Source organism: Natrix helvetica (genome assembly GCF_964273705.1).
Source record: "Natrix helvetica genome assembly, chromosome: 4".
Taxonomy (NCBI): Eukaryota; Metazoa; Chordata; class Lepidosauria; order Squamata; family Natricidae; genus Natrix; species Natrix helvetica.
This window is the reverse complement of record NC_138550.1, coordinates 63,640,289-63,665,789: the sequence shown is the minus strand read 5'-3', so window position 1 is coordinate 63,665,789 and position 25,501 is coordinate 63,640,289. Positions and strand designations below refer to the sequence as shown.

General features: G+C 38.3%; 1 protein-coding gene across 1 annotated transcript in view; it reads right to left on the bottom strand.

The window, feature by feature from the left end:
- Window positions 1-25,501, bottom strand: part of TMEM47 (transmembrane protein 47) — a 45,285-nt gene that overhangs the window by 8,285 nt on the left and 11,499 nt on the right. The window contains exon 2 of the mRNA XM_081950240.1: window positions 484-624. Within this exon, the coding sequence (XP_081806366.1) occupies window positions 484-624 (141 nt within the window). The remainder of the gene's footprint in view (window positions 1-483; window positions 625-25,501) is intronic.

Below are 25,501 nucleotides of genomic sequence, written 5' to 3'. Positions count from 1 at the left end.
TGATTTACAAAACTAATGCTTATAAACACTGACACTGTACCTTGAACGATAAAGTATCTTAAATTTCTACAAAGACCTGAAATGGTATCTATTATAATAATTTACAATGTGTTTTAAAAATGTCAAGCAAGCAATGCCAGAGGAGATATGTTACTACTATTATCAAGTAACAATGTATGCTTTATTTCTTATAATGCTTAAGATTGAAGGGATGACATCTAGGCGGAAAAAATAGGTGCAGAAGCACTCCTTCATTTAGTTGCCACTGGGATTTTGGCCTGCTGATAAAGAATGCTCTTCAAACTTTAAATGGTAGAAAAAGTTGGCCTGGAAGGAAAATCTTGGGATTTCTTGGCCAAACAAAAGCTGAACAATCTGAAATGAAGAAATTATTTATCAATTATCAGAGATGTTTTATCTTTACTCTTGAGAAAGTAACAGCTATTTAATGTTGTACGTATTTCAGAGCAGCTGTTAACTTACCTGCCGCAAACAGCATGACAGCAACAGGCCTGTAGAACCTCCTCCGTGATCCCACACAAATAGAAATTAGTCCAACCAAAAAAGCTATAAGAATTATGGTGGCTCCACCCAACAGCATAGAAAGAGTAGCAATCTGCCAATCTATAAAGATAAAGTAACAAGATGGGAATTTAATTTTTTTTAAAAAAAATATTTTTAAATAAACAAGAACAAACAAAAATGTAAAACACATACATCCTTCTTCCATTTCATATAGTGTGTCGTTTGGTTACAAGATTTTGTGCGTCCTTTCCATGGTCACTACTTGCAATTATATATAGAGTCACAAATTGTTCATTTGGTAAACATAGATACATTAATGTTATATGTCAATTTTTCAACTATAATTATTCCTTAATTTTAAACAAGGTATTCTAAATATTGAATCCATACATACAACATCATTTTGCATCAATAATTCAACTCCAATTATTATTCCTACATTTTAAACAGAATATTCTATATATTAAAATCATACATCCATTACATCGTTCTAATCAGTTTAACAATGCTAAAGCCTTATAGTATTGCATGTATCATTCTATTATTCTTAAAATATAAAAAGTTTTCCTACTTTTCCCATGACCATGATTTTTTATCTAACCATTGATAAAACAAATCCCAAACCTTGTAAAATTGTTCATCTTCTTGTTCTCTAATTTCAAATGTCAATTTACTCATTTTCGCACATTCCATAATTTTTTGAATAATTTCCTTCTGCATTAGTATTTTCTCATTTTGTCAATTTTTTGCAAATACAATTCTAGCTGCTGTTAAAACATTTACAATCAAATATTTCAAATCCGTATTATATATTTCTAGTATAATTCCCAATTAAAAAATATCTGGTTTTAAGTCTATATGTTTTTGTGTCATTTTTTCCAACCACATGTGAATCTTAGTTCCATATCTTTTAGTGCAAGTCCACCACATATAGTAATATGAACCCGATGTCTGATGACATTTCCAACACTTTTCTGATTTATTCTTGAACATTCTTGCTATTTTCGTCAGGGGTAGATGCCACCTGTAAAACATCTTATACAAATTTTCTTTATATACTGTTGACATTGTCATTTTATAATTTTGAGACCACAATTTCTGCCACATCTTTAATTCAATCCCATACCCAAAATTTTTCACCCAAGCTATCATAATTCCATTAACTTGTTCTTCTTCTTAACTTAACCTCTACTAAGTGTCCATAAAGTTTTTAAATTACTTTTTCATCAGTACCCATCAAAATTTTACCTAACTCAGTCATTTTATAAAATTGACTAAAATTTCATAAAAACCTTCCTCTTTACGATCCTTGTCATATCTAGATTGTATTTGCACATATGAAAACCAGTTCATCTTTATATCTTCCTTTTCCAGTTCTTGCATAGATTTAAGTTCACCCTCTGCATTCAATATTTCACCATATCTAACTGTTTGTTCCTTTTTGTATATTATTGCGTATGAAAAGGCTTCAATAGTTGATAGCCAGACTGGCATTTTTAAATAATATTATCTTTTAATCTTCTCCCAATTTAGTAGCAAGGCCTCCTGTGGGTAATGTCTTCTAAAATACCCCTGCGTTTTAGTTCCCTTGTACCATAAAAAGGCATGCCATCCCAACAACAGGTCATGTCCTTCAAGGGTCAATAGTCTGGTATTCCTTAGTGTTATCCATTCTTTAACCCACATCAAACTTGCTGCCTGGTGATATAGTTCCCAATTGGGCAGGCCCAATCCTCCTCTTAGTCTTGCATCTTGTAACAATTTTAGTTTTATTCTTGCTTTCCCTCCCTGCCATATGTACTTCAACACTATTTAATTTAAGTCATCAAAATATCCCTTCCTTAGTCTAATTGGAATTGTCTGGAACAGATATAAAATTCTAGGTAAAATGTTGATTTTAATTGTAGATATTCTCCCTATCATCAAAAGTTGTAGATTTTCCCATTTCTTCAGATCCATTGCGATCTATTGTTTGAGTTTATTATAGTTGTTGTCTTTAAGAGCGCTACATCTTGCTGTTAAATATATCCCCAAATATTTAACCTTGTTCATGACTTGCATCTCCAAGGTTTCCGCCAACTCTTCTTTTTATCTTGTTGACATATTCTTTGTAAAGATCTTTGTTTTGTCTTTATTTATTTTTAATCCTGCTACTTTTCCATATTATTCTATTCTTTCTATCAATTTAGGTGCTGTTTCTAATGGATCCTCTAGGATGAAAACCAAGTCGCCTGCGAATACTTGTAGCTTGTATTCTTCTTTTTTGATTTTCATTCCCTTTATTTCTTTTCCTTCTCTGACATTTCTATTTAAGATTTCTAACATTAAGACAAAAAGTAATGGTGATAGTGGGCAGCCTTGTCTCGTCGCTTTCTTTATTTCAATAGACTCTGTCAAATCTCCATTTATCATTATCTTAGCTGTTTGTTTATAATATATAGTTTGTATGGCTTGAATAAATTTCTCACCAAAGCCCATCTGTTCCAGCTATAACAGCATAAAGCGCCAATTCACATTGTCAAATGCCTTCTGAGCACCCAAAAACATCAATGCCAATTGTTTTTCAGGGTGTGCCTCACAAAGTGTCTAAAATTATCCTCATATTATCTTTAATTTGTCTCTTTGGCAGAAACCCATTTTGATCAGAATGGATGAAACTATTTAAGTATTTTTTAAGTCACTCTGTCAATATTGAGACGAACAACTTGTAATCCAAATTTAATAGGGAGATTGGTCTATAATTCTTAATTTGTAATAAATCGGCCTTCTCCTTTGGTAAAAGTGTAATATATGCTTCTGACCATGATGTGGGTATTCTCTTCTCTGACATCACCTCATTCATAACTTCTAATAATGGAAGGGACAACGATTCCTGCAGGGTCTTATAAAATTCCACTGGTAGTCCATCTGGGCCAGGGGCCTTCCCATTCGTTTGTTTTTTAAGTGTTTCGGTTAGCTCCATCATAGTTATTTTGCCTTCTAGCATTGTTGCAGTTTCTTTGGGTATCTGGGGTAAGTTGGCTTCTGTAAGTATTGTTTCACTCCTGCCTCATCTGTATTCTCATGATCATATAGTTTACAGTAGTAGTCTTGTATAATTTTTTTCTTCTCTTCATTCCCATAACAGGTTTTCCCTTGATCATCCATTAACTGCAGTATCTTCTTTGAGTCTCTCTCTTTTCTCAGTTTGTATGCCAACCATCTGCTAGGTTTATTAGCATTTTCAAAGTAATTCTGTTTAGCACCCCTAATTTTTTGGGCTAATTCCTCTTTTTCCATTAACCCTATTTTGTGTTTAATTGTATCTATTCTAACTTTAATGTCCTTCTTTTGTGTGGAGTTCTGTAGTTCTTTTTCAAGACCCTTATATTCATTGTCAAGTCCTTTAAGTGTTTATCTTTTTTTAATATTTCTCTTCCTTGTGTAATCAATTATTAGGCCTCTGGTATAGGCCTTCATTGTATCCCAAAGGTTCTGCAATGATGTCTCCTCTTTTCTATTTTCTTTAAAGAAAAAGGCCAATTCCTTTTCAGTTTTCTGTACAAAGTCTTTTTCTTTTAATATAGTGTTGTTTAATGTCCACCTAGATCTTTTTCTTTGTCCCTTCCATTTAATTATCATTGGGTTGTGGTCTGCCCAAGAACTTATTTCAATCTCAATTGCCTGTATATTATAGGCTGATTCAATAGCTACCAATATCATATCAATTCTAGAGTAAGGTAAGTGTCTGTTTGAATAAAAAGTGTACTGTTTTTTTTAGTAGGATTTCTCTCTCTCCAAGCATCCTTTAAACCCGTCTCATCGATCATTTTAAAAAAAGGATTTGGGAGTATCTTTCTATTTAACTTTGTTGTTTTTACATTGGCCTAATATGCAATACAGCCCTGGTTCGATTCCCAGTAAGGGTATGGCTAGCTGATGAGAGCTAAATAGCTTGAAATAGATCTATACTAGTCTCCCTTTATTTATTTATCAGCACAAATACAACACACACACACACACACATACACAAACAAACATATAGTTATAGTTATAGTTATAGTTATAGTTATAGTTATATATAGTTATATATAGTTATATATAGTTATATATAGTTATATATAGTTATATATAGTTATATATAGTTACATATAGTTACATATAGTTATATATAGTTATATATAGTTATATATAGTTATATATAGTTATAGTTTCTTAAACAGTGGAACAGTAGAACTTAATTATCAAACAGTCCAAAAAGTAAAAGACAGGAAAATGAAAGGAAAAAAAACCTGCTCCATTTAACACTGCGCTGAATAGAAAGTGCAGTCAGGCTTCCGACAATAAAAAGGAGAGAAAAAAGTAAAAACTTTCACTTTGACTGTAGCCTTATATTCGCCGCTTGCTCTCTCTCATCAGTCTTTATTTTAAATTAGTTCTCTTCATTTAGGGTGTTCTTATAAATCAGAAAAAAGGGTAAAAATCTCACCATAAATGACACGCTCTCTCCTGCACTTTCACTTCCAAAGCTGTCAGCAGTTTTACCAGCCTTAATGGCTGCTTCCTAGTTGCTGGCAAAAGGGCTATTCCTGGATCACCAGGGACTTTGCGAGTGTCTCTGGGATCGGCAGGATATGCCCCTTCCTATCATCATCTCTTTGGGACGTTTTAGGTCCAGTTGGACCGTCCTGCGGCTGGAATTTTGGTGGCAATCTCGTAGCCCCGAAATTGACTGTCGTGTTACCGCGACGTCAGCTTCCGGTCTGTCAAGATGGGAATTTAATTTAGACAATAACTCAAAGAGATCTTCACTGGAATAGAAATAAATAATAAAAAGTATGAAATAAATAAACTTCTTTATTATGTGACAGCAGAACTCTAAATACAGGCTTTACAGAGCTTATAAATTTTTCATTTAAGATTGACATTTGTCTGTTTGATCTACATACCACAGGGGAAAATACAATCACATTTTAGTTTATGAAATGAAAATATATGAATTCTGCAAATTAATTAATTCCATGTTGGCTGGTCCTAACCAGTGCAACCCCAACCCTGAGCTCTTATGATAATTTTTTTTCATGAAACAGCATCTCTAAAGAAATAGGTTTTCAATAACCCAGGGCAACATAATTTGAGGTTGCAAGTCCTTCAACTAGTATGCAATTTGATTTAACCACATAATATTTCTCCCACCTTTGCTAACGTACAGACTTCAAATGTTTATTTCTGGTCTTATGTCCCCATGTACAAGGCACAAATTAAGAACTACCGTCCTTTGTATTTTCTGAGTTGTGGAAGTAAACCAGGTTTCTCTCTCTGAGAGCTAGATGAAAATTAACAATAATAAGCTACCAAATACATTTATTCTATAATCTCTATTTTGAGACTGATTTTGCATTACAGACATAAGTAAACATCTGGAGTTGTTATGAATTTTGTTAGGTTCCCACTTTTGGTAATCTGTTGGCTATTGAAGAATTCAGAAAAACTTGAGAGTTTTATCCACTATTTTGTGTCATTTTTACTATTTGTATTATAGGCGTTGTTGAGCTGGGGATTTCAATTTCTATAGAAAGAATTGGACCGACATATAATAACAATTTAAGTGATTTGCTATTGAAAAAAATGATTTAACAATGGAGATAGAGCAAAGATTGATAATTACTAGGCATCAGAGGTGAGTCACTGCCGTTTTGGCCCAGAATTGGCCGAACCGGTAGTAGCAGCAGTGGGAGGCTCTGCCCACCTGCCCAAATGCTTCTGTGCATAGAACACGCCTGAACTGGTAGAAACAAAATTGGAAACCCACCACTGCTAGACATATTATAGATTGAAGGTTATTATTGTACTTCACAAAGAAAATGTTTTTCCAACTTTCCCTTCGTTCTGGGTAGTAGGTTCCTATGGCCAACACTAGAAATATCCTTCCAATTATAAAAAAGCTTCAGCAAAATAATTTTCTGAGGACTGGTAAATATTGACATCATGGGGAAAATATGATTGCTGATAGTAAAAAAAGGTCTTGATGGAATATAATTGATTAGATTTTAACAGTATCTGTCAGACTTACAAACTGAATTTTTCCTTGATTTAATTTACATGTACTTCTGAATATTTATAATCATATTTCCTTTAAAAAGGAAATACTATTTTAAACATTTATAAAATGTTTTGAAATTCAAATATTTCATCCAAATTTTATTTCATATTCTGTTCTAATTTTACCAGATATGTTCCAATGGCAAATAGAGCTCACTAACTGCCTCTTTATAGTTGAAAATACTTTTTCTAATATTAGTGAGATCTAGAATTATTCAGTTAAGACTTCCAGGGAAGAAGTGGCAGACTGAAGATGGCTCTGCAAAAATGGACCCGAGAACCACAGCAGAATGAAGAGGCAGTGGATTGACTGGGTTTTCAATAATTCCTCTCCAGATAAGTAGAGGAGATTGCCCATAAATGCTCCAGATGGCTACTTCTTAGAAGCAGATTACAAGATAGCAGTCTCTGGCAGGTTTGGAGATCTGGTAGACAAAGGAAAAACCATCTTGCTCAAACTGTTTTCAGTACCTTTAAAAGGACACTATTTTTGCATATTTCCTTTTTAAAAATCCTTTCAAAAATTGCTTGTTAACTACTTCTCAGTTATTAAGAACCTTTGATCAACATATTTTATGTACCAGGTGAGTTTCCTTCAATCTTTAGTGAAAGAAGTTTTAAATACAAGTTTTGAAAAAATAAACAGCAAAGGGCCAATTGAAAATTTGATTTTAGAAAGTTACAAATAGACTAAGCGTCCAGGTAAATTTGAAATAAGGTTTTGGAACTAATGATAAAAAGTGCTACCCATGGGATTATGCACTCCTAGAAAGGCTCTGGAGGCAGGGGAGGGTGAAAAATGGGTCCACCGTGCCATTGTGTGCCAAAAGCAGGGGGAGCGCAGGGGGCACTCATGCGTGCATGGGAGCGTGTGCGCATATAATTATGGGTGTGGGCATGCACACGCACAGACACCCATGCTCCTCCTGCTTTTGGCACATGATGGCAAAAAGGCTAGCCATCACTGCACTTCAGATTGTGAGTCTCAAGTGCTCTGGATAGTAGAAAATTTTTTCAGACATTACCTTTACCTATTCAAGTTAATACAGGGGCACAGAATAGTTTCCTCAAGTTTTAGCTGTCTTGATAATTGATATCACAAAATACCTCTGCTTACAACAGAGATTGACCTTCTCCACTATCAAAGTTTTTTTGTATAGCTTTCTGTTGCAAATAATTATGTTCTAATCAAGGAGATTATTGTTCCCACTATTGTGAGAAGCCCCACACCCCAGAGGAATGAAATATTTTGGGAAATATTTTTTAAAAAGGCAGGATAGTATATTTCCCCTAAAGAAGAAATGGAAATAAATCTTAAGGGAGCCAGAAACCAATCCCTGCCCTAAGCAGAAACTGAGGCCAACTTTTAGAAATACAGATTTGGTAATCTATTCAGAAAGACTGGATCAAGACAGAAATTCAGATAAGCAACAAACAAAAGATTGAACAAAATTAGCTCAGACAAGCACCTAGGATTTGCATTTCCCCTTTTGTCAGGCATGATCCCATAGGAATCTGACAACACCATTAGAAAATTAAAGGACATGTTCTTGCACAGGAACAGGAAGCACAAATACAAAGTCCAAAGAAAAACAAACCCACTCTCAATTCCATTTTGTCAGCTGCCCAGAATCGCATGTGGTTGGTGGTTCATCAATAAAGGGAATCTTTTTTCCCCGATTAGTCTCCATTTTATTTCGTGTCTTTCTCCCGGCTTGGAATTGGACCTGGATATTTCTTCCAGTACTAGTATGATTAGAAGAAGGAACGGACTGCTCACCATTTCTGTATTGGATTGAAAATGCAAGGGGAATGTCTGAACAGCTTCTTAATTGAAACTCTTGGAAAATAAACATTGCTAGCTCATTTCACTAAATGCAATATAAAATTCTTATCATGAAATGACAAGTCAACAGCAATTAAAACTTCATCAAATAATTTACAATCTGAAGATCTAAGTTTGGGTTTCTGGTGCTTCAGCACATGCATGTGTTCCAGTTTGGGCACTCAGTGCTGAAAAGGTTTGCCATCAATGACCTGTATAGTCAGGATTAGGCTTTCGTATGATGTCCAATAAATTGAGAGAAGGAATTGGGTATTCTGAGTTGTAAGGAGTGCCCTTTATGAATTTTAGGGGGAAAGGGGGATCAAGGCAGCTACAGAATTTTGCCTCTGAAGGTCTTTCCAAGTGGTAACAGAGGAATTTCCGTTTTTTAAATGTTCCCTTTGACATCGATTCATTGCCCAAATTAAGATGGCCATTCTATCCTTAAAACTACAATTCTTACTGACCTATACTAACATAGCTATGGTCAAGTGATGCTGAGTCAATTTTTCCCAGCCTGTATGCACAAATTGATGTTCTGTGTAATTCTAAAGGCCCAATTCAAAAGAGTCATTTTTAATGATAGATGATAGCAACAACAACAACAACATGCATTACTCACACAAAGAAGTTCAAGGATTGTTGGCTAACTGCAGTGCTTCTTCCCCCATAAAATCTAAGCTGTCCAATATGCCCTTATTAAATATGAGTATAAGAGAGGAAGTCTGAACTGCTGGGCCTCTCTTGCAGGTAGGTTTCTTTTCTAAGATTAAAAACAAAAGATCTCTTCTGTGAAATGTTTTTTTTTTCTTTTCATGTTTTGTCCCATGATCAAAATATGGCAAGACTACTATCCCCAAAACATATGTTAATAGTTTTTATACCTCAGCTAGCTGATAACCCGGCATTGCCTGAGTATTTATTTATAGGGGGGAAATGTCCAGACCAAATGTAATTTCTAATGTTGGGTTTTCCCCCTTATCAGAGGGAGCCCCCTTGTGGAGTACTGTGAAGCCGTTATCATGGCAACTCCACTGCTCTGTACAGTAGAATCCATTTTACAGCAGTACAGTAAAAGCCATTTTAAGGCACAACAGGTTGTATCTTAACAGAACACACCCCCCAAGGGTGTTAGGGGTGTCTTATCCCACAGTATTTTTTTCCAGAGAGTAAGTCATCTGTGTACAAAGTTTGGTTGAAATTGCTTGAGGTTTTCCAGAGTTATTTTGGAACACACACACACACGCACAGCCATTTATATATATAGAGAGAGAATGAATTGAATGAATATAGCTGGATTGATTCTGCAAAAGAGAAGTGACTAGCACAGTTCAATCTAAATCAGTGTTTTTTCAAACTAGGCAACTTTAAGATGTATGAACTTCAACTTTCAGAACAGCTGGCTTGGGAATTCTGGAAGTTGAAATCTATATATCTTAAAAGTTGACAAGTTTGAAAAACACTGGCCTGAATCAAATACCTTTATCTAAATTAGCTGAATGATTCTTCTTTTTAAAAAAAACAACATAGCAGTTAATAAATCATCTGCCAGGTTTTCTACTGACCTGTAAGTACATTCTAGATTTATACACTTTTTAAAAGCTAGCTTAGATCAAAATGAAGATTTGGGAACCATTTCATTGACTTTTGTTTTTTTTTTTAAATGAACAATTAAAAATTCAGTTCAATATTTATAGTACACCTCAGTGAAGATTCATAGAATAAGGGGCAGTTAATATGTTATAAAAAGGTAAATGTTTCCCTCACATATATGTGCTAGTCATTCCCGACTCTAGGGGGCGGTGCTCATCTCTGTTTCAAAGCCGAAGAGCCAGCACTGTCCGAGGAAATCTCCATGGTCATGTGGCTGGCATGGCTAAATGCCGAAGGTGCACTGAGTGCTGTCACCTTCCCACCAAAGGTTGTTCCTATTGTTCTACTTGCATTTTTATATGCTTTCGAACTGCTAGGTTGGCAGAAGCTGGGACAAGTAATGGGAGCTCACTCCATTACATGGTGCTAGGGATTCAAACCATCAAATTGCTGACCTTTCTGATCAACAAGCTCAGTGTCTTAGCCACTGAGCCATCATGTCCCTATTAATTAATTAATATATTATAACACCACATAAATGCCATTTTACTGATTTATTTCTTTTAGAAAATGAACAAGTTATTGGGATACTTGAAGTACTAAAATATTTAGATATATAAATAAAATGAGGTAGCAGGCACAGGAAATTTACTACAAAGTAGAGATGTAGAATATGCTAAAAAAAAGGTATGGCTAATTAATTTAACTGAAATACATGGACAGAGATATGAAATTTCTAGAGATTAGATGACATGATAGCACACTTTTGAAAATGTTATTATGTTTGCCCCGAGCACTTTTGTGATTATGCAAAGGAGAAGCATTGAATTTTTATTTGCCAAGATTTGCAAGTGTAACAACATTAATCAGAAGCTTTCAAAGCAATTATGTTCCAAATTGTAAGAATACTTGGCCAAATTTTTTGCTCTCTCCTAAAAGGCTTCTAGACTTTATGGTGTGATTATCCATAATCATCCGGCAATGTGTCTTAAAACAGTTATATAATGGAGCTTCAGAACTTGATTTGCAATGGTTTAATCAAAGAATAGCCTATTTAAAAGGTTGTTTAAAATTATGTCCAAAGCATTATATTCCTATTGCCAAAGAAAAATGAAATTGCCTCTTTTGTCTTTCTTTGGCTATAAAGACTATTCAAGATGAAGTTGGTTTCTAAATTAGTCTATGTTTCCTCCATGAAAATAAACATACTATTAAAAGTATTGTCTATAACCTATATTTGGGCAAAACAGTGAATCCCAGGGCAACTATTTTTAAATCAAAGTACCTCAAATGAGATAACTTAAAGAATGTGATCAAAATCTGGAACCCATGACTTCTGTGGAATTGAAATTTGGCAAATTTTATCAAACATTTATGATATAAAATTTTGTCATAAAATATTTATGACATAAAGCAAAATGTCACAAAACATGTCTAATGATTGACTGTGCTATGGAATTCAGTATGGGCTATTCTCAAGGCAGACACATTTCTGAATTTTTTGCTGAATTTTTAAGAACTTTTCCGGAACATTAGAAGCTCTACCATTTTTTATTTATTTAAAATGTTTACATATCCACCTATTTTATAACCAATTCTGTATAATTTCAATGACTTCTTGAAAATGTGGAGGAATCTGGTAACAAAAATACTCTGAAAAGATGACACAACAGGTCACAGTTTCTCTAGTGAATCCTATTCCTCAAATTAACACTTTCCAGAAGGAAATTAGCTCTTTTAGGAATATCAGACTAAGTAGAATTTCTACAAAGCACTTTAATTTATGCAAGATGCCACATTGCATTATCTACCCATAACAGACTATAAAGATATAAACATGGCACTCCCTAGAAGTTCCAATTTTACTTTTACAAAACCCTTACATTTTCATATAACATCACTTGACAAAATCAAGCAATTAATCTTCCCAATATGACATATTTTACAGTACATGCACAATGTTTTCTGTTGTTTATACAGAGCCAGTTTGGCATAGTGGTTAAAGTTTCAGGCTAGAAACCAGGAGACTGTGAATTTTAGTTCCATCTTAAACATAGAGCCACTTGGGTGACCTTGAGCCAATCATTCCCTCAGCTCTTGGAAAGATGCAATGGCAAATCATTTCTGAAAATCTTTGCCAAGAAAACTGGGGGACTTATTCAGGTAGTCAATAGGACCAAAAAAATTGACTCAAAGGCACAAAAAAACAAATTCTCTCAATTGTTGATTTTATTTCACTTATTCTTTCTGATGCACCCAAATAATGTAAATTACACTATATATTTGGTTGTTCACTTGAACACCTACCATATTTTTCGCTCTATAAGACACACTTCCACCCCCAAAAAAGTGGGTGGAAATATCTGTGCATCTTATAAAGTGAATATTGCAGCAGGGGGAGGGGGGTTAGTGCAGCAGCGAACTATCACTGTTGCTGCCTGTCACCGCTGCCACCATTCGCTGCCGCCTGGAACACTGGAGTCTTCGCCGTCAAGCAGCTGATCGGGGGGTTGGATTGGTCTCCTGGAATACCACCAATCAGCGGCATTGCTGCAGCCGATCACTGCCACCTATTGCCACCTATTTCTGCACATCACCACCATTCCATTCCACCGCCAAATGATGGTGATTGGTGGCGGTAGAGGCAAACAGCAGTGATTGGGGGTGATAGGTGGCAGAGATCGGTGGTGGTGATGCCCACTGCCTAGAACAGCCAATCGGCAGTATTTTGGAAGACTGATCCAACCATCAATCAGCTGCTCAGCAGCGAAGCCTCCAGCATTCCCCAGTGGTGGTAGCAGCTCAAATCAGTTGACTAACAGAGTGGAGCCCTGATGAGCCACGTACTGGAGCTCTGATAATGTGCTGAAGCTGACCAGGCTGTTTGCTGTTTGTTGCAAGGACGCTAGCCAGATGAATACCAGATGGATACTAGGAGACAGAGGAAGATTTTTTTTCTTGTTTTCCTCCTCTAAAGCTGATGTTTATTTATTTATTTATTTATTTATTATTCATATTTATAGACCGCCCCCTCTCCCGAAAGGGACTCGGGGCGGTGTACAGTCACTAAAATACGTTATAAAATACATGCAAAACAGTTAAATAATTAAATAAGTAGGTAGGTGGAGGAGGTTGCAGACTGTACATGGAATAATAAATATTAAATATAATATATAGTATAATAAAAACTTTTAAAACCCCAAACCCAATTAAAATGAATAAATCCCCGGGAGGTAAAACTAAGAAAGTGCCAGGCCAGCTGATTGAAATAGGTGAGTCTTTAACTTTTGCCGGAAGGAACGGAGGTCGGTGGTAGTTCGAATGTCAGGGGGGAGGTCATTCCAGAGGGTTGGGCCCATCACAGAGAAGGACCTACTCCTAGGTGTCGCCCGCTGGCATTGACCAGCAGACGGCACCAGGAGGAGCCCCTCTCTGTGTGAGCGGATAGGCCGCAGGGACGTGTGTGGTAGGATGCGATCCTGCAGGTAACTAGGCCCACTGCCATGGAGCGCTTTAAAGATGGTGATCAATACCTTGAAACGCACCCGAAAGGCCACAGGTAGCCAGTGCAGCTCGCGCAGGAGAGGTGTTACGTGGGAGTAACGTGTACTTCCCATAATAACCCGCGCGGCTGCGTTCTGAACTAGCTGCAGTCTCCGGATGCGTCCCAAGGGAAGCCCCATGTAGAGAGCATTGCAGTAGTCCAGGCGAGACGTCACCAGCGCATGAGTGACCGTGCGCAGGGCACTCCGGTCCAGTAGGGGGCGCAATTGGCGCACCAGGCGAACCTGGTGGAACGCCCCCCTCGCCACGGCTGCCACATGGTCCTCCATTGACAGCCGGGCATCAAGGAGGACGCCCAAATTGCGCGCCCGCTCCACAGGGGACAATTGTTCGCCCCCTATGGCCAGCGATGGAGTCAGCTGGCTGAACCGAGGCGCCGGTAACCACAGCCACTCGGTCTTGGAGGGGTTGAGTTTAAGTCTGTTGTCCCCCATCCAGACCCCGACGGCTTCCAAACACCGGGACATCACTTCGACAGCCTCGTTGGGGTGGTTTGGGGTTGAAATATACAGCTGAGTATCATCAGCGTAGAGATGGTACTCAACCCCAAAACCACGGATGATCTCACCCAGCGGCTTCACATATGCGTTGAACAGGAGAGGCGAGAGGACCGACCCCTGTGGCACCCCACAAGTGAGTGGCCTCAGGGACGATCTCTGCCCCCCTGTCAACACACATTGCTTCCGGTCGGAGAGGTAGGAGCCGAACCACCGCAAAAAGGTGCCTCCGACTCCCATCCCCTCCAACCGGCGCAATAGGATACCATGGTCGATGGTATCAAAAGCCGCCGAGAGGTCTAATAGGACCAGGATAGAGGAGCAGCCCCTATCTCTGGCCCTCCAGAGATCATCGACCAACGCGACCAAGGCTGTCTCAGTGCTGTGCCCGGGTCGGAAGCCGGACTGGCGTGGGTCTAGATAGTCGGATTCGTCTAGGTGTCGCGGGAGCTGCTGCGCCACCACATTCTCGACAACCTTCGCCAGAAAGGGAAGGTTGGAGACTGGACGATAGTTAGCTAGCTCCGTTGGGTCGAGCGCGGGCCTCTTGAGCAAGGGTCTCACCACCGCCTCTTTCAAGGCGGTTGGTAAGTATCCCTCGCTCAGTGAGGCGCTCACCAGGCCCAGGAGCCAGCCTCGTGTCACCTCCCAGGCTGCCAGTACCAGCCAGGAGGGGCACGGGTCCGTTAAACAAGTGGTGGGTCGCAGCCGTCCACGCAGCCTGTCCAAATCCTCGGGGGCAACAGAGTCAAACTCCTCCCAGAATGGTGTCTCAAGACTCGCTGTTGGCGGCTCGTCTGGTCCACTGACGGAGGTCCACCCGCTCCGGATCTGATCGATTTTGTCCTGAAGATATTCCCCAAACTCCTCTGCTCTACCCTGTAAGGGTGTCTCCCGCGCCCCCTGCGATAAGAGGGAGCGCGTCACCCTAAACAGGGCGGCAGGGCGGTTATCCGCGGACGCAATAAGAGCAGCACAATGTCTACGTTTGGCCGCTCTTATTGCCACAAGGTAAGTCCGCAAATAGGCTCTTACCTGTGTTCGGTCAGATTCGGAGCGCGAGGATCTCCACCTGCTCTCTAGACGTCTCCTGTGGCGCTTCATCACCCTGAGCTCCTCAGTGAACCAAGGAGCCCGGGTGGGTCGATGCCGCAGGAGAGGTCGCAACGGCGCAACCCGGTCCAAGGCCCCAGTCGTCGCCCTATTCCAGGCAGTCACTAGGTCCTCGGAACGGGAGCGGGACAAGGCTACAGGTATTGGCCCAAGCTCCGTCAGGAATCTATCAGATTCCATCAGGTGCCTGGGGCGGTACCAGTTTATAGAGTCTGGTTCCGCCTCCTCGCGGTGGGGGATAGCGCCAGGGAAGTCGTGATGTGCATCTTATAGTGCAAAAAATACAGTTCTTTTCTTAGAAAGGTGATTTAATTTCACATTTTCACAGCTGAAATGTTGGAAAGATTTTAAACATTTTTTAAAAAACCAGGAAGAATAGTTGGTTGTAGATGTAATATGTAGATCTTCCTTGCACATTTTAGTCTCAAAAGTTGGGGAGTACACTTATAAACTGAATCTTCTAGAACACATCTGAACACTATTTCAAGTAGATTTATACCTAGTCAATACTTGAAGACACTGCATTAAAACTCAGTGCTCCTTTTCAAATTATTTTCAAATATTCAAAGGTACTACTGATCAGGCTTAATCAGGAAATAGACATGATTACTTTAAATCCCACTATTTTCAATGCACACATTGTTCTGCATGTTTGATTTAACTGTAAACATGTGTTTCATAGATAATTTTTTGAGTATTTTTTGATAACATGCAAATTAACATTGCTCAATATTTAATCATCTTGATGACTTTTATTCTTGAAGTTTACTTTATTTGATAAGCTTTACATTTTCAGAATCATTTTTGTAAGACTGATCAAATGAATCTGCTTCTGTTCTATTTTGAAGCTTTGGTTTATCAGTGCTTCAGTAATGACCTTTCTTTCCTTTTAGAAATTTAAATTGTTGGCCTCTTATCTTTTCACAGTTTTAACATTTCTTAGAATAACATGCATTATGGATTTTTCTTAAAAGCATAAATTGTGCTACTCTATTTTTCATATGGATACTTTCTATAATAAGCCATTACTTTTCTTATTGAAAAAGTTTTATTCAAACATATTTTCCCCCTTTAAGCCCCCCACCATACAGTATAAATCCCATAGAGATACTATACCCCTCCCCTCCCCCCAGCCCCCCCTAAAGAAAGGAAATTCAAATATTATACCAATTATTTTACCCCCTCCCCTCCCCCTGTCTAAAAGTAGATTACTCATACACATATTGTACCCCCTCTCTTCCCAACAATCACAATATAAATTTCTCTTGGAATAATAATAACCCATCAATCCCTTCTTCTAAACTAATTTAACATATATAAATCATAATATAAATTTCTCTTAAAATAATATTTCATTAATCCCATCTTCTAGTATATTTATACATATATATTACCCCACCCTCCCCCCTAACCCACCCCCACCTCCCACTCAACCCCCCCCTGACTTCCACTATACACCACTCTAATGATTCCAAGCATCCCATGTATTATTTACTCTAATCAACTATCAGTCTAAACAATCTTAGCTAAAGGCTACATAATACCTCCTAGTCTGATACTTATTCTGTATATAATCAATCCATTTTGCCCATTCTTGTGTATAATTCTCCTGCTTCTGATCTTTTAAAAAAGCTGAAATTTTTGCCATTTCGGCGAACCCCGCCACTTTCTGAGTCCATTGACCAATTGTCGGTAAAAAATCTTTCTTCCAATGTTGCGCAATCAGCAGCCTAGCTGCTGTGACCATATACAGAACCAATTTTGTTTCCCCTTTAGTAAGATCCTTAGCTATGCCCAGTAGAAACATTTGCGGAGTAAATTGTATTCTTTTTTTCAGTACATTTTGCATGACCCACCATATTTTTATCCAAAAAGCCTTAACCTTATTGCAGGTCCACCATACATGAAAAAAGGTAGCATCTAGGCACCCGCATCTCCAACATTTTGGTTGAATATTTGGGTACATGCATGATAATTTTTTAGGATCTAAATACCACCTGTAAAACATTTTATAAAAATTCTCCCTTAAATTCTGTGACTGTGTAAATTTAACATTCTGAACCCATATTCTTTCCCATGTTTCCAACATAACAACTTCACCAAAATTCTGAGCCCATTTAATCATACAATCCTTAATCAATTCACTTTCTGAATCTCTTTCTAACAGTACATTATATATTCTTTTAACTTGTTTTGGGCCAGTCTCTTTTATCTGCTTAATCAGATCCACTTCTTTGTCCATAAAACCGACCCTTCGATCTTCTTCCCATCTCTTCTGAAGCTGTATGTAATGTAACCAATTTAAAACAATTCCTTCTTCCAACAGTTGTTCCAAAGTTTTTAACTTCCATTCATCCCCATCAGCGATAAGCACATCTTTGTATAAACAACCCCCGAGTGACTTAATCATAATCCCCATGGTGTCTGCAAGATCCAACCAAAGCGGTATTTTATAATCCCAATTGGACGGGTGCTTCTTCCATACTCTCATCAGGGCACTTCGGAGAACGTGATTGTTGAACACTTTATCCACCCTATCTTCATAAAAAAGATATGCATGCCATCCCAGAACAAGATCATGGCCTTCTATATTCAGCAAATCCATTTTTGTTTTCCCAAACCAATCTGCTACATGCGTTAGTACCGCAGCTTCATAGTACAATCGAAGGTTTGGGAGTCTGAGGCCGCCTCTTTCACGAGTATCTTGCATAATCTTCATCTTTACTCTCGGTTTTTTCTCCTTCCAAACAAATTTATTTAATGTTGCTTGCCAATTTAACAAAGTTTTATCTGTTTTAAGCACCGGTATCATCTGGAATAAAAAGATAAATCTAGGTAGAATGTTCATTTTAATTGCTGAGATCCTTCCAAGCAAAGACAATTGTAGCTTTTTCCATACTTCAAGGTCTTTCTGGATCTTTTGCCACAACACTTCATAATTATTTGAGAAAAGTTTTGTGTTCGATTCTGCAACTTGTATTCCTAAATACTTGACCTTGGAGACTATTTCAAAGCCTGCTAAGCTTTCAAATCTCTTTCTTTGAGACTCTGTCATGTTTTTAACCATCATTTTCTTTTTGTTTTGATTTAGTCTAAACCCAGACACCATGCCAAATTCTACTATAATATTTTTCATCTGGATTATTGATTTCAAAGGGTGTGAAAGGGTAACAACCAGATCGTCGGCAAATGCTCTAGTTCTATATTCCTTTTGCCTAATAGTTATGCCATCTAAGGATTCTGAGTCCCGAATTGCGTTCAACAAGACTTCCAAAGTTAAGATAAATAACAATGGAGATAATGGGCAATCTTGTCTTGTACCTTTTTGTATCTCGAGAGTTGTTGACAAATTTCCATTAATAATAAGTTGTGCATTTTGTTGCTGATAAATTGCTCCAATCGCCTGCCGAAATCGTGGTCCCATATCCATCTTTTCCAAAGTCTTGGTTAGAAAATTCCAGTTCACTCGATCAAAGGCCTTCTCTGCATCCAAGAAGACCAGCGCTGCCGAGATCTGCTTATTCTTATCAAGATAGTCAATTAAATCTATGAGTTGCCTTACATTCTCCTTCATATGTCTGCCTTCAATAAATCCTGCTTGATCATGATGAATAATCTCTTGAATAACCGGCATCAATCTGTTGGCTAGTACCTTAGCAAATATTTTATAATCTGTATTCAGAAGAGATATCGGCCTGTAATCTTCTGGTTTCTTAGGGCCATTACTTTTCATTCCATTGCATTAAAGCAAAACAGTGTTTTTTAGCAGTTACATTTCATATAACACAATCCTAAATGGGACTGGGGAATAAAAACATTAAAATTAAAAAAAAATCTGCTTAATAGTTATCTTTGCTAACCAAGTTTGAGTTGTGTGAAGTGTGAAGCATAGTGTGAAAAGTATTGGAAGAAATTATCAAGTTACTCTTGAAATATATATATATACATATATATATATATATATATATATATATATATATATACATACATACATACATACATACATACATACATACATACATACATACATACATACATACATACATATATATATATATATATATATATATATATATATATATATATAAAATCCCAGTAAGGGTATATATATAAAATCCCAGTAAGGGTATGGCTAGCTGATGAGAGCTAATTAGCTCGAAATAGATCTATACTAGTCTCCCTTTATTTATTTATCAGTACAAATGCAACACAAATATAAAAAGGCAACATTAAAAATAAAAATAAAAATATGGTTTTCTGCCTGCATGGTCTTCTGTGATAAGCCGAAGGACAGAAAGAGGGAGTAGTGACCTTCCTCCCATATTTGGGCATACCAGGGGTTGTAACACAAATACATACCTATTTCCCTGGCTCAACTGATAAGGAGGCGAGCCTGTGGCTTAGTGGCTAAGACTCCTGCCTACGATATAATACAGCCCAGGTTCAAATCCCAGTAAGGGTATGGCTAGCTGATGAGAGCTAATTAGCTCGAAATAGATCTATACTAGTCTCCCTTTATTTATTTATCAGTACAAATACAACACAAATATAAAAAGGCAACATTAAAAATAAAAATATGGTTTTCTGCCTGCATGGTCTTCTGTGATAAGCCGAAGGACAGAAAGAGGAAGTAGTGACCTTCCTCCCATATTTGGGCATACCAGGGGTTGTATATGTGTGTGTGTGTGTGTGTGTGTGTTTGTGTTACAACCCCTGGTATGACCAAATATGGGAGGGAGCTCACTCCTCCCTCTTTCTGTCCTTTCGGCTCATCACAGAAAACCATCCAGGCAGAAACCCATATTGTTATTTTTAATGTTGCCTTTTTATATTTGTGTTGTATTTGTGCTGATAAAATAAAGGGAGACTAGTATAGATCCATTTCGAGCTATTTAGCTCTCATCAGCTAGCCATACCCTTACTGGGATTCAAGCCTGGGCTGTATTATACACTAGTCAAGAGTCTTAGCCACTATGCCACAGGCTTCTCCTCCTTTATCAGCTGAGCCAGGGAAATAAGTATGTGTTTGTGTTACATACCAGGTCATACCAGGTCATATCAGGGGTTGTAACACAAACACATACTTATTTCCCTGGCTCAGCTGATAAAGGAGGAGAAGCCTGTGGCATAGTGGCTAAGACTCTTGCCTAGTGTATAATACAGCCCAGGCTCGAATCCCAGTAAGGGTATGGCTAGCTGATGAGAGCTAAATAGCTCGAAATGGATCTATACTAGTCTCCCTTTATTTTATCAGCACAAATACAACACAAATATATATATATATAATCTTTGGTTGTTCGGGTTTTCTCCCGTGTAGAATTGGAAGTATCTTCACGACGTTTCGATGAAGTCTCATTCATCATCTTCAGGCTGGTGCTTCCAGCTTGGTGCTTCTGGCTTGGTGCTTCCAGGAGCAATGTGAAATCTCAGCGGGTTCCTCCTTTTAACTGCCAGTGGGGGTTTGTGCTGATTGGGTGGGAGCTTGGCTGCATTCTGATTGGGTGGAGGTGTATTCTGATTGGTAGGGGGTTTGGCTGTGCTCTGATTGGATGGGAGTTTGGCTGTGCTCTGATTGGATGGGGGTGTGTTCTGTTTGGGTGGGGGCCTGGTTGTGCTTGTGTTAGTCTGAGTTGCAGAGGGATTTGAGCTGGTGAGCTGCTTTACTGTTGTTTGGCTTCGCGTTTGTGGTCGTGCCACATCTCCGTGGTGGGCATCAGTTTGCTTAATGTATGGATTGGAGGGGTTTAAAGTGGCTGATAATGCAGCTGTGGTCTGGCTTCTGGTTTGTGGTCCGGCTTCTGGTTTGTGGTCATTATCGGTGTGGGTTTGGGCTTGCTTTTTGCGTGGATGTGTGATAGTGACATCCTGTGTGGTTTTCGTGAGTGTGGGTCTGGTATCATTCTTTGTGTTAGGGACTCATTTGTCAGTGAGGGCGGGTTTCCAAATGGCTGGTAGGCAGGAGGTATCATCTCGTTTATTCATGCTGTGTGGTCGTTTTTCTATCTCAATAGCTTCTCTGATTATTCTGTTGTTAAAGTGCTCAATTTTGGCAATAGTTGTGGTCTTTTTAAAGTCTATATCATGTCCTGTGGCTTTAAGGTGTTGGACCAGGGAAGAGGTTGGTTCCTCCTTTCTGACTGAGTTTTTGTGTTCTTCAATGCGTGCCTTTATTCTTCTGTTGGTTTGTCCGATGTATGTGGTGGGGCAGGTGGTGCATGGGATTTCATATATGAAAAAAAATATGGTTTCCTGCCTGCATGGTCTTCTGTGCTAAGCCGAAGGACAGAAAGAGGGAGTAGTTGTAACATATATATATATATATATATATATATATATATATATATATATATATATATATATATATATATATATATATATATATATATATATATATATATATATATATATATATACGTGTGTGTGTGTGTGTGTGTGTGTGTGTGTGTGTGTGTGTGTGTGTGTGTTACAACCCCTGGTATGCCTAAATATGGGAGGAAGGTCACTACTCCCTCTTTCTGTCCTTCGGCTCATCACAGAAGACCATGCAGGCAGAAAACCATATTTTTATTTTTAATGTTGTCTTATTTTTATATTTGTGTTGTATTTGTACTGGTAAATAAATAAATAAAGGGAGAAATAGATCTATACTAGTCTCCCTTTATTTATTTATCAGTACAAATACAACACACACACACACACACACACATATATATATGCTGGTTTTGTTGTATTCGGGTTTTTTCCCGTGTAAGGTTGAGATTGTCTTTGCAACGTTTCGGCAGGATCTCACCTGCCATCTTCAAGCGTGGGCTTAAAATGGAACGGAGCTGCCATCTTTCTGTAAGTCTTGGTGGGAGGGGATGGGGTGCTGGCTTTGTTTCAGTAAGTGGAATGATTGGTTGTGTGGTTGTATCATGATTGGTAGATTGGTGCTGATTGGTGCAGGCTGTGTGTGCATTGTTGTTTTGTATTGTAACGGCTTGGGTGGTGGGTGGTGTTCGTTTGTTGGCTAGGGCTGGTTTCCAGATGTTTGGTAGGCGGGAGGTATCATCACGTTTGTTCATGCTGTGGGGGTGTTTCTCTATTTCGATGGCTTCCATGATTATTCTCTTGTGGAGGTGTTCTGTTTTGGAGATTAACCTGGCTCCTTCAAAAAAGCCAGCACCCCATCCCCTCCCACCAAGACTTACAGAAAGACGGCAGCTCCGTTCCCATTTTAAGCCCACGCTTGAAGATGGCAGGTGAGATCCTGCCGAAATGTTGCAAAGACAATCTCAACCTTACACGGGAAAAGACCCGAATACAACAAAACCAGCATACCTACACCCGTGAAAATCTACGAAATGTATGTATGTATGTATGTATGTATGTATGTATGTATGTATGTATGTATGTATTTGTGTTACAACCCCTGGTATGCCTAAATAAGGGAGGAAGGTCACTACTTTATTTATTTATCAGTACAAATACAACATACATACATACATATACATATACATATACATATGCATATGCATATGCATATGCATATGCATATGCATATACATACATACATACATACATACATACATACATACATACATACATATATATATATATATATATATATATATGCAGAGTAGTCAATAACTGATTGCATAGAATCTGAAAATGTATCTCTATACATATATACCATTTGATATTGAAGCCCAACTTAATCTGAGGATGTAAACATAAAAATGACCTAAATAATAGGCAAGTGACATTTGAAATTTTTTAAAATATTTACAATCTTTGTGCAATAAAATAATGTTTTTGTATATATCATACTCATAGAACAATTTAACAAGAGAAATAAAGCACTGCAGCAAATTATGTAGCCTATAATTCTTCACACAAAGAATGAATGCAATATGAAATTATGTATTGCCTGTTCTAGGTACAGGAAATTGCTTCAAAGTTCAATGACTGTTTAGTGGGCATTTATTCCACAATTCATAAGAACAAGTAACCTTGAAATTATACAAAGAAAGGAGAGTTACAGCAAGTCAAATCTACTAGTACATTATCTATCCTTGAATAATATTGCCTTTAAACAGATATATTGATTTACTGAAAAATGACGTCTCCATGTGTCTTACTCCACATATTCAAATATAGACATCTTTTCCTAACTGATATTTTAGTGAAATAGATAGAAATGAACTTAACTTTTATGTTTTTTAAATATATATTTAAATATTTATTTGAAATAAATCTTTGAGAAGAATATGTTCATAATTTTTTTCTTTGAGATTTAACTGCAACTGAGAAGGGAAAAAGATACATTGGCTCTATTTATACTTCACTGATTCGAATTTCATAAAATTTTCTTCTTTACAAAAATAAAAATAAAGAGTGGTTTCTTTTCTTACAGACTGAAATGAGGATGGTGAGAAGAGAGAAAACTTTTTTGGCACAATATTATTCTAAATGGAATATGTCTTTCGCTTGATGTGAAACCTTAATCAGAAAATCTGAACAGGATAAATTACTGTTAAAAAGCAAAGCAGATGAATTTAGTTTTGAAGTTTCTTTTTGTGTGTCTTTTTAAAGTTCTGTTTACCACACATAAGTAAAGTTTCTTAATCTTTATTACTTGTATCTATATTCTTCTTCATTTAATATTAACAGAATGTAGGTCTAGGTACCTGCTGTTTTCTACCTGACATAGTGAGGCTGTTTACTATATCCCAAGACTTTGATCAAATGAGTTATAAGCAGTGGTGGGTTTCAAAAATTTTTGGAACCTACTCTGTGAGTGTGGCCTCCTTTGTGGGAGTGGCTTGCCGGCCATGTGACTGGGTGGGAGTGGCTTGCCGGCCATGTTACCGGGTGGGAGTAGCTTGCCGGCCAAGTTCAGAGAACACCAAAGGACGCCACAGTCCTCTCCCTCCTTATCTTTTTCCTTTTTGTCCTTCGACTTCTCCTCCTCCTCCTTTCCCCACAACCCCACTCCCTTCTAGCAGTGATGATGTTACCTAGTTTGGTAATGAAATGTCTGTAAGAATACCACAAAACTCAGAAAGCAGCAAGGATCCCACTATCCCCCCACCTCCTCTTTCTCCCTTTCTTTCTCCTTTTTGTCCTTTCAACTCTTCCCCCCCCCCCACAACCCCACTCCCTTCTAGCACTGATGATGTTACCTACTTTGGCAATGAAATGTCTGTAAGAAAACCACCAAGCTCAGAAAGCAGCAGGGATCCCCTATCCCCCACCTCCTCTTTCTCCCTTTCTTTCTCCTTTTTGTCCTTTCTCCTCCTTCCCCCACCCCACCCCCCCACCCCCTTCTAGCACTTCACCAGCTCAGGCGCGACCGGAGAAGTTTCTCTTCTCAGAAATGTCTTCAGTGGAGTGGTGGCAGCCTGTGTCCCTTTCAGGAGCTCCACTGAGGAAACTTCTCCGGTCGCGCCCGAGCTGGTGAAGCGCCGGCAAGCGCCGTCCCATTGCCTGGGAGACAGTGAGTGAGGTGAATCACGTGGTTGCTCAGATCACATGGGCGCAGCCCGACCGGAGAAGTTTCTCTTCTCAGAAATGTCTTCTCGGGCTGCGCCCATGTGATCTGAGCAACCACGCAATTCACCTCACTCACTATCTCCCTGGTGACAGGACGGCGCTTGCCTGCGCTCCACCAGCTTGGGCGCGACCGGAGAAGTTTCCTCAATGGAGCTCCTGAAAGGGACGCAGGCTGCCACCGCTCCACTGAAGACATTTCTGAGAAGAGAAACTTCTCCGATCGCGCCCAAGCTGGTGGAGCGCAGGCAAGCGCTGTCCCATCACCAGGGAGACAGTGCGTGCATATGTATGTGGGGGAATTAGTGCTTTGCATTATGGGTGTCGGCACACACGCGATCATGCGCACACCCTCACATTTTTGGCACCCAACAACAAAAAGGTTAGCCATCACTGCTGTAGACCCTTTACTTTTTCTTCTAGTAACTTGATTAATTTACATTTGATACATTTGTATCTTGGGTATTCTATGGGTATAAGTATATACATGGAACATGTTCTGCAGATCACAATAGTATCAGTTTCTTCTTCCATGAGTGGATTAAAAAAAATGAGAGTGAAGGTGTAGAGGGTTTTACCACAAATTTTTAAAAGGGAAAAATGACCAATTTGGAATACAGATATTCTAACAAATCATTTAAAAATTAAAATTTGGGGGACTCAAGTCTAGCTAAAAGTTTAAGGTTCTAACTTTTAAAAAATGTCTACTTTAAGGATTTAAAGTTCTATGGTTCAATTTGTCAAGTTTAAAAATCTTAGTTTCTAACAGATC